Genomic DNA, 10,501 nt, shown 5'->3' on the forward strand with positions numbered 1-10,501 from the left:
TTCGATGCTCTCAATGGGAAGAGTATAGAATGAGGGTTGACATTTCACATTTAGCATGTTGTTTAACAACTTTTCACGAGTCAATCCTGACTTTCAGGAAGTGAAATGCAAATGGCAGAATTTATCTGAAGGTCCACAATCTAGAAACGGAACCACTGCTCTTTTGAGGGGTGCCATCTCAGTGGCATCACCGGAAAGTCCAGATTGCCTCACACACTGGTAACCAATAATTGGGGGTCAGGTCCCAACAGATGTCTGGGTTTAAGGGAGTTAAGCCTATGCTGAAAGATGGAAAGGGAGAAGAGGACACAAAAACGAATTTGTTTTTCCATGCCACAAGGCTTTTGTGCCAAGAGGCCATCTGTGTCAAAGTCAGGGAATCCCTCCTCCTGGGAGCCAAGAGGAAGTCTCTCAAAACTAGGAGGGAAAGGTGTTTTCCCCACATCAATCCAGCTTCAGAGACATTCTGTTAGGGACATATGCCCCACCCCCTAAAACAATGAAGTGTTCTGTGTGCTAACAACAAAGCTTTAAAAAAAAAAAGTAAAACAAAATTCTGCATTTTTATAAAACTTGATTTAAAAATAGTATTTCAAACTGTACAGTCACCAGAAGTACACAGTTATCAAAAACGCAGACACTTCACTTGGCATCTCCAGCACTTTCAGCTTTCTTTGCCTGGTCTGTTTTGGCATCTCCATTTTCTGCAGGGTTATTCCCCTCCTTGCCAGCATCAGCTTTTCCCTTTTTCCCTTTGGGTATCTTCTCTCCCTTCTTTGCAGGGGCCTTTTTAGGCTTGGGCTCTGGCTTTGGAGGAGCAGGTTTAGCAGACAACCTCACAGATCTTCTCTGTGGTTCGTCCTTCACTTTGGCTTTATCTCCTTTAGTATCCCCTTCAGCCTTTCTCTTGGGCATGGTGGCAGCGCTGGCGGGACGTAGGCGTGGGGCGTGGGATCCAGCGGGGTGCAGGCTTTGGTTGATCTGGGGGTCTTTCTCGCCTCTTCACACTGTTCCATCAGTTATTTCTTAATAAAATCAGATAACACAATCCTGGCAACTAGGAAATTGAATTCAAATTTTGAATTGCTCCAACTTTCGCCTAAGCATTGTCTAGGAGACACACCAGAAGCCCATGACTTGTTGGAATAGAAGGAATGAGTTCTGATCACTATGTGTGAGACATCTTTGTTCACATAAAGATGGAATGCAAAAAGATAGGTCCTACTTTTCTTTTAGGCTACATTTCCTTATTCATAGAAGGATGCCCTAGACTCCAGGATATGGAAAGTATTTTCTTCACCTTCATTATTCTGGACCAATGAGGGACTTTTAAAATCATAGACTATCTAAAGAATCATGATTGGCCGGGCACTTTGGGAGGCCAAGGCAGGTGGATCACTTGAGCTCAGGAGTTCAAGACCAGCCTGGGCAACAAGGCAAGACCCCCATCTCTACAAAAAAAAAAAAAAAAAAAAAAAAATTAGCCCGGTCTGGTGGTGCACACCTGTAGTCCCAGCTACTTGGGAGGCTGAGGTGGGAGGATCACTGGAGCCTGGGAAGTTGAGGCTGTAGTCTGCTGTGATCATGCCACTGCACTCCAGTCTGGACAATAGCGTGAGACCCTGTCTCAAAAAAAAAAAAATCATGATTTTTCAGGTTTACAAAAGTATATTTTAGACTTTTTTTTTTTTTTTTTCAGATGGAGTTTCACTCTGTCACCCAGGCTGGAGTGCAGTGGCGCAATCTTGGCTCACTGCAACCTCTGCCTCCCAGGTTCAAGTGATTCTCCTGCCTCAGCCTCCTCAGTAGCTGGGATTACAGGGGCCCACCACCACACCCAGCTAATTTTTGTATTTTTAGTACAAATGGAATTTTGCCATGTTGGCCAGTTTGGTCTGGAACTCTTGACTTCAGGTGATCAGCCCACCTTGGCCTCCCAAAGTGCTGGGATTACAGGAATAAGCCACCGAGCCCAGGTAATTTTTTAAAAATACTGGTATTTAATGTATGGAGAGTTTGAAAATTTTGATCAAATTTGATAGTGAGTTTCTGAGTTAAAGAAATGGCACAGTGCATGGGCATATTGCATGACAGTGAGGTTAAAAATAGAAAAAGAAAAAAAAACCAGCACAGAAAAACAGAAAGAAAGCCTCACCAGGAGCTGAGCACTCTGGTCTCATTTTATGCATCTCATTGAGTTTCTGTGTAGACTCAGTTTCTCAGCCCCACTGGGCCTCAGTTTCCTCATCCATGAACAGAGGGGCTTAAACCAACTCATCTGGGGGAACTCTTCCCTGAAGATCTAGGAGTGGGTAAGACATGCTTAACATACTACCATGTTAAGAATCATAATGTGAACGAAAATCTACACATCCTTGGTAGCTTTTCTTCATGCTGACAATCAGAAATAAATTGTTCTTCAATGATGACAATCAGAAATAAATTGTCGAGTTTAGGATGATAAGACTTTTGAAGGATTCTTGAATAGGGAATCAAATGCCTCAAATTTGGCAAGAGCATCTGAGTTTTATCCAAAAAAAAAAAAAAAAGCCTAGGGCTAATTTTTTTTTTCTTTTTTTGAGACAGAGTCTCACTCTGTCACCCAGGCTGGAGTGCAGTGGCACAATCTCAGCTCACTGCAACCTCTGCCTCCCAGATTCAAGTGATTCTCCTGCCTCAGGCTCCCGAGTAGCTGGGATAACAGGTGCATGCCACCACACTCAGCTAATTTTGTATTTTCAGTAGAGACAGGGTTTCACCATGTTGGCCAGGCTGGTCTTGAACTCCCAATCTCAGGTGATCCACCCCCCTCAGCCTCCCAAAGTGCTAGGATTACAGGTGTGAGCCACTGCACCTGGCCCTAGGGCTAACTTTTGAGACTCAAATACCTTCAAGATGCTGTAAAACATTGATAAATCTCAAGAGGCAACTTAAGGAAAAACAAAACCAAAAACAAACAATGATGAAGCATAAGACATCATTCTTTGGTGTGCTTTGCCCTTTCAGAAGGAAATTCATTCTGGCCCATCTTGAGTCAGTGCTCTTCACAAAAGAAGTAAATAGAAAAACTGTAGTATGCATTATTTCAGAATACTACAGGCCCAAGGGGCCTGATAATTTAATAGATACCTTCATTTTAAATTTCACATTTGAGGCCGGGTACGGTGGCTCACACCTATAATCCTAGCACTTTAGGAGGCCAAGGCAGGCAGATCACAGGGTCAAGAGATGGAGACCATCCTAGCCAACATGGTGAAACCCCATCTCTACTAAAAATACAAAAATTAGGAGTTCAAGACCAGCCTGGGCAACATAGCGAGAACTTATCACTGAAAAAAAAAAAGTATAAATGAAGCCAAAACCAAAACTGGGTGTGGTGGTACGTGCCTGTAGTCCAAGCTACTTAGAAGGCTGAGGCAGGAGAATCACTTGAACCCAGGAGGCAGAGATTGCAGTGAGCCGAGATCACACCACTGCACTCCAGCCTGGTGACAGAGCGAGACTCTACCTCAAAAAAAAAAAAAAAAAAATTCACATTTGAGGGAGTCTGTGCAAGCCTACTCTGGCTCAGGAAGCTGCTTGATAATAATAAATAATAATAATATTTCAAATTTGAGTTAAATTTGCAGATTGTTCTGTAACTGAAATATTAATCAAAAGTAAATCAAAACTCATTGGAGATTGATATCTTAATCCCTTCTACAATTAAAAATAATTTTGTGTTTTTGACACAGCTCTGTGGGGTTTAAAAATTATATTTTTATTTAGGTGGAAAAATCAATATAAAATACTAAATATATAGTACATAAGAGTCCATAGCTACTGTGGTTTTGGCTTCATTTATACTTTTTTTTTCAGTGACGAGGTCTCACTATGTTGCCTAGGCTGGTCTTGAACTCCTGAGCTCAAGCAATCCTCCTGCCTCAGCCTCTCAAAGTGTTAGGATTACAGACATGAGCCACCATGCCTGGCCCCATTTATACTTTTTAATGAGAAGAGCATATATTAAGTTGAATGACATGAAATTGCTATCTTCATGGGTCAAAATTTCATTTGGTTTCACCTAGTAGCTAGTAACTCGATTTATTTAAATGTTCTTATCCTGTTACTACGTTACTAAATAACTTTTTTTTTTTTTTTTGCTGAAGTGCAATGGTGCTCAACTCAACCTCCGCCTCCCGGGTTTGAGCAATTCTCCTACCTCAGCCTCCCAAGTAGCTGGGATTACCAGCACCCACCACCATGCCTGGCTAATTTTTTTTTTTTTTAAACCGAGTTTTGCTCTGTTGCCCAGGCTGGAGTATAGTGGCATGACCTCCACTCACTGCAACCCCCACCTCCCGGGTTCGAGTGATTCTCCTGCCTCAGCCTCCTGAGTAGCTGGGATAACAGGTGCCTGCCTCCACAGCCGGCTGATTTTTGTACTTTTAGTACAGACAGGGTTTCACCATGTTGGCCAAGCTGGTCTTGAGCTCCTGATCTCAGGTGATTCACCTGCCTCGGCCTCCCAAAGCGCTGGGATTACAGGCGTGAGCCACCGCGCCCGGCCTAATTTTTGTGTTTTTAATAGAGACAGAGTTTCACTATGTTGGCCAGGCTGGTCTTGAACTTCTGACCTCAGGTGATCCTCCTGCCTCGGCCTCCCAAAGTGCTGGAATTACAGGCATGAACTTAAATCTTTAAGGAGGAAAAAAAGTATGCAGTTAGGAATTGTGGGGCTCAGAGTTTATAATAGGAGGAGCCAGCTTAAGGGCATTTTCCCCAACCACTTAAACTATCAAAGTAATAAAACATATACACAATTAAAAAAAATCAAAGTACAAAAGGACTAAGAATGAAAAGTACTCATATCCTGCCTCTATCCCACCAGAAAAATATCCAAGATCTTTCAGTCCTTTCCAGTTTTATTTCATCTGCTCTGTCTTTAGCTCTAAGCAACATGCTTATATACCTATTTTTCTATTAGTCAATTCCAAACACTATTAAGTCTCTGATATGATAAATGAGCTACTTGTGTGTTGCTCCACTTTATCCTTCATTTATATTTTGTTAATGATAGTATTATTTTGTTATTCTGTTGGTGATATTTACAATTTTAAAACTTCTGCTTCCAGCTCCACCATCTTATTTATTTGAGACAGAGTCTCACTCTGTCACCCTGGCTGGAGTGTGGTGGTGCCATCTCAGCTCAATGCAGCCTCTGCCTCCCAGGTTCAAGTGATTCTCCTGCCTCAGCCTTCTGAGTAGGTGGGATCACAGATGTGCGCCAACACACAGGGCTAATTTTTGCATTTTTAGTAGAGACGGTATTTCATCATGTTGGCCAGGCTGGTCTTGAACTCCTGGCCTCAAGTGATCCACCCACCTTGGCCTCCCAAAGTGTTGGAATTACAGGTGTGAGCCACTGCACCTGGCCCACTATCTTTAAATAGGATCTCTAAACTTCCTATTATGTATGAAAAAGAAATGAACATTTCCACATCTTCCTTCAACTCTCTCTTCTCCATAGACCTCCTGCCTTCTGTCAGCTCCACCACCATTATATTGTCAGAGTTTACAACATGGACATTGTGCTCTATGACTGGTCATTCTGCTGATCCTAAGTATTTAAAGTCAATAAACTGCAATTATATTGTTTTGATTATGTAAATAGGATTCACAGCAGAACAAAGTGCATCAGTTAGAAAAGGTAAATCTCTATCACTAATCTATGCCACTAGAAAGAGGATGCACCAAACATCAGGGTTGAATGATTACATCTTCAAACACTCTATTAGTGTGCTTTATATTTGGAACATAATTTTCTGCTGTTTTCCATTGCTTTTCATTTTGCTTCTTAACAAAAGAAGCACATGCCTTCATCATAGGACTAAATTTATCCAGGTTCTTAATCCCACACTCCGTGGCATGGACTCCACTTTCTGCTTGCAGGCATTCTTCTCTGTTGGAAACCAGTTGCTCGCTTGGCCTCCCAGACAGCTGTCATTCTAGGCCTGCCCGACATTGCACTCCTGGGTTAGAACCAGTTTTTCTTGGATCCCAAGTTTTTCTCATTCTTGGATTCCTTTGTCTTTTTACTGGCCCGCTCTTAATTGATTTTTTTTTTCCAGGAAAACTTTATGAGACATGAGTTTCCTGAGTTCTGACATGTCTGAATATGCGTGGCAGCTTGGCTGGGTATGGTATTCTGAGACTTATTCCTCTAAAGGTGGCACTCCACTGTCCTCTGGCCCTGAGTGCAATGGGAAGACTGGTGCTTTTCAGACGTTTGTTCTATTGTAGTTGGACTGTTGTTTGTTCTCTGGAAGCTTTCAGGATCTTCTATTAGTATTTTCTGTACTATAAAATCAGAAGGTTATGGTTAAGTATGAGTCTATTTTTATTTCTTATGCCTGGCACCGGCATACATTTTCAGGCTGAAGACTCCTGTTCTTACCTCTAGGCAATTTTCTTCTATTAGTTCTCTCATTATATTCTCCCCTGAATTTTCTTGTCTTTCTTCTGAAAACACATAAAGTGTCAATCCAGGAACTATTAGTTGAACAGCATCCTTCCTGGATTAGCCCTCTATGTGTTTGGACTTCTAAAAATATTCTCATTTCCTTTTGTCTTTCTGCTTTACGCTTTGGGAGATTCCATTGACCGCTCCGTTCAGTCCTTATATTGATTTTTTAATTTTAGCAATTATATTTTTAATTTCCAATGATTTTCTTCATGTCACTGATTGTGCCTAATATATATGTATGTGTATATATATGAGTGTGTATATAGATCTATACATACACATCTATATGTTGATTACATATATATAATCAACTTATCTTATGGATAAAGTAGCTTAGATTTTGCTGTGGTCACTATTTAGAATACAAGAAAAATTCTCTTATGTCCCCAGAATTATCTGTTTCCTATGAAGTCAGCTTTTTAAAATATCTCCTTTTAAAAGTGTTAAATTTATACCTTCTTTTTATTTTTGAGACTGAGTCTCACTCTCAGCTCACTGCAACCTCTGCCTCCTGGGTTCAAGTGATTCTTGGGTTTCAGTCTCTCAAGTAGCTGGGATTACAGGCATGCACCACTACGCCTAGCCAAATTTATACCTTCTTTTGGTTATTTTTCAAATAAAAGAACCACAAAAATGTGTATCAGGAAAATTGGCCATCCTTTGTCCCCAATTTCTTTTTCACATCTGCTCCAATTTTTAAAAGCATTCTATTATGAAAAATTTCAAGCAAATACAGTATAATGAACCTCATGTACCCATCACCTGTTGACCTAAAAGGAAGAAGCTTAGGCAAAATTAATATAGAGAGTTTATTTAGGCCAAGGTTGAGAAGTGCAGCCCAGGACACATTTCCAGGTTGTCTTGGCGAGTGCTTCAGGGAACAAAGGAGAGGCTCAAGTTTTTAAAGAAAAAAGGATGAATCAGGAGAAAGGGACAATTGCAAAAGTTGTTCATCAGGAATGCATTGGTTTACAGAAATGAAGGGGCTTCAAGAGATAATGATTTAGTTCAAGGAGGAGTTTCATTCCTTGTGTTTAATTTCAATGCCTCTCTGGGCCTGATAATTTAAAGGGGCTAGTCTCCCTCACATAAAAAGCTTCTTTTTGGCCAGGCACAGTGGCTCACATCTGTAATTCCATATTTAGGGAGGTCAACTCAAGAGGATCGCTTGAAGTGAAGCCAGAAGTTCAAGACCAGCCTGGGCAACATAGTGAGATTCCCATCTCTACAAAAATAAAATAAAAATTAGCCAGACGTAGCCGGGCCGGGTGGCTCACGCCTGTAATCCTAGCACTTTGGGAGGCCAAGGTGGGTGGACCATGAGGTCAGGAGTTCGCAGGAGTTCGAGACCAGCCTGGCCAACAGAGTGAAACCCTGTCTCTACTAAAAATACAAAAATTAGCTGGGCATGGTGGCACGCACTTGTAGTCCCAGCTACTCAGGAGGCTGCAGCAGGAGAATCAGTTGACCAATTGAAACTGTGAGGTGGAAGTTGTGGTGAGCCGAGATTGCACCACTGCTCTCCAGCCTGGACAACAAGGCGAAACTCCATCTCAAATAATGATAATAATAATAATAATAATAATAATAATAAGCCAGGTGTGGTGGCATGTCTGTAGTCCTAGCTACTCAGGAGGCTGAGGCAGGAGGATCACTTGAGTACAGGAGGTGGAGGCTACAGTGAGCCATGACTGCACCACTGCACTCCAGCCTGGGAAACAGGGCAAGACCCTGTCTCAAAAAAAAAAGTTTCTTCTTTTTTTTCACACACCCAGCTTCAGTAACTCAACATTCTGCCTTTTTTTTGAGACAGAGTCTTGCTCTTTCACCCAGGCTGGAGTGCAGTGGCATGATCTAGGCTCACTGCAACCTCCACCTCGTGGTTCAGGCAACTCTCCTGCCTCAAACTCCTGAGTAGCTGGGATTACAGGCACCCACCACTGTGCCTGGTTAATTTTTGTATTTTTAGTGGAGACGGGGTTTCATCATGTTGGCCAGGCTGGTCTTGAACTCCTGACCTCATGATCCGCCCTCCTCGGCCTCCCAAAGTGCTGGGATCACAGGCATGAGCCACCTTGCCTGGCCTACTGTGGAGGTATTAATGGTATTGGGTGGTGGAGGAGAGGTGGGTATTTGAATCCAGGTGCTGTCATTAGCTAGCTTCTTAGCCACGGATGAGTTAATTTCTCTAATTTCAGTAATTGTAATTAGATAATTAATTACAAAATTAAGTACGATTTTATAAATGTAATTCCCTCATTTACAAAATTAGGGAAACAGTAACTCCCCATTAGGGTATTTGTAAAGATTGAGAAATAAATCACACTATGCAAGTAGTACAGGGCCCAGGACTTAGTTAATTATAAGAGGTCATTATTATCACTGTGGAATTCCTAAGTATCCTCTACAGGTAGGGCTGTCAGATTTAGCAAATAAAAATACAAAATAGGCTGAGCGCAGTGGCTCATGTCTGTAATCCCAGCACTTTGGGAGGCCGAGGTGGGTGGATCACCTGAGGTCAGGAGTTCGAGACCAGCCTGGACAACATGGTAAAACCTTGTCTCTACTAATAATACAAAAATTAGGCAGGTGTGGTGGCACATGCTTGTAATCCCAGCTACTTGGGAGGCTGAGGCAGGAGAATCGCTTGAACCCAGGAGGCAGGGGTTGCAGTGAGCCGAGATTGCGCCATTGCACTCTAGCCTGGACGACAAGATCAAATTCCATCTCCAAAAAAACAAAAACAAGATTTCTAGTTAAATTTGAATTTCAGACAGACAAGAATAATTTTGGGGGAGTAGCTATGTCCCAGATATTGTATGGAATGTATACCAAAAAAAATCCATCATCGATCTGGACTTAAATTTAGGTGGGCATTCTGTATTTTATCTAGCAAAGTAACTTCTCCTTCAGAGGAGAAACTTAGAGTAAAATAAACTGACAGAGAATGTAACTGTAATTAAATTTTATCTGCTCATACTTGGTAGACCAGTGGTTCCCAGTACACACAGGATTTTCTTTTCCAGGTAATGCTCAAGTTACCATGTATCAGAGAAACAAATAGCTTCCATGTTTTGGAGTAGAATGTAAAAATTTCACCAAACTGAAATCTGTTGGACCTAGTTACTATACTGAACTAGTCATGCGTTTCAAAACTGCTTACTGAATTATATATTTGTATTTAAATCCTTATTTGGAAAACCACAAAGCACTAAATATGAAAGTCATATTAATGACCATTAAACATATACAAACTACAGGCTGGGCATGGTGGCTCATGCCTGTAATCCCAGCACTTTGGAAGGCTGAGTCGGGCGGATCACCTGAGGTCAGGAGTTCGAGACCAGCCTGGCCAACATGGTGAAACCCCATCTCTACTGAAAAATAAAAAAATTAGCTGGGCGTGGTGGCGTGTGTCTGTAATCCCAGCTACTTGGGAGGGTGAAGCAGAATTGCTTGAACCCGGGAGGCAGAGGTTGCAGTGAGCCAAGATCCGAGCCACTGCACTCCAACCTGGGCAACAAGAGCAAGACTCCATCTCAAAAAAAAAAAAAAAAAATATGTATATATATATGTATACACACACATACACAAACTACAAATCCTTGACAGCAGCCAATATCTTTGAAACACTATTTCATAATGTTCTTGTTTACCACGTTTTCTTTGTGTGCCAGGTAATTAGTTATCAAAGCATGCTTATTATTAGCACACACACACATACATGCACACACATAATGTAAATGAAGCGGACAGGTTTTGTTTCATTCTAAATATCTTTCTTTCTTACCTAAATGAAAAAGCCTGTTATCAACTCTACCAGTATTTTAGGTCTCCTCTAACCTGTAGTTATATTTGTAACGAGTTGAAAATAGTTAACTACTTCCATTCTTTTTTTTTTTTTTTGAGACGCAGTCTTGCTCTGTCGCCCAGGCTGGAGTACAGTGGCGGGATCTCGGCTCACTGCAAGCTCCGCTTCCTGGGTTCACCCCATTC

General features: G+C 41.6%; 1 protein-coding gene across 1 annotated transcript; it reads right to left on the reverse strand.

Annotated features, from left to right (window-relative positions):
* Positions 1-616: 616 nt before the first annotated feature.
* LOC100447408 (non-histone chromosomal protein HMG-17-like) lies at positions 617-930 on the reverse strand. The gene has a single exon (XM_054552763.2). It carries the CDS (start codon positions 913-915, stop codon positions 643-645), a length of 273 nt encoding a protein of 90 aa, XP_054408738.1. The 5' UTR covers positions 916-930; the 3' UTR covers positions 617-642.
* Between the last annotated feature and the right edge of the window lie 9,571 nt (positions 931-10,501).

This window comes from Pongo abelii, chromosome 2, assembly GCF_028885655.2.
Source record: "Pongo abelii isolate AG06213 chromosome 2, NHGRI_mPonAbe1-v2.0_pri, whole genome shotgun sequence".
Lineage (NCBI taxonomy): Eukaryota > Metazoa > Chordata > Mammalia > Primates > Hominidae > Pongo > Pongo abelii.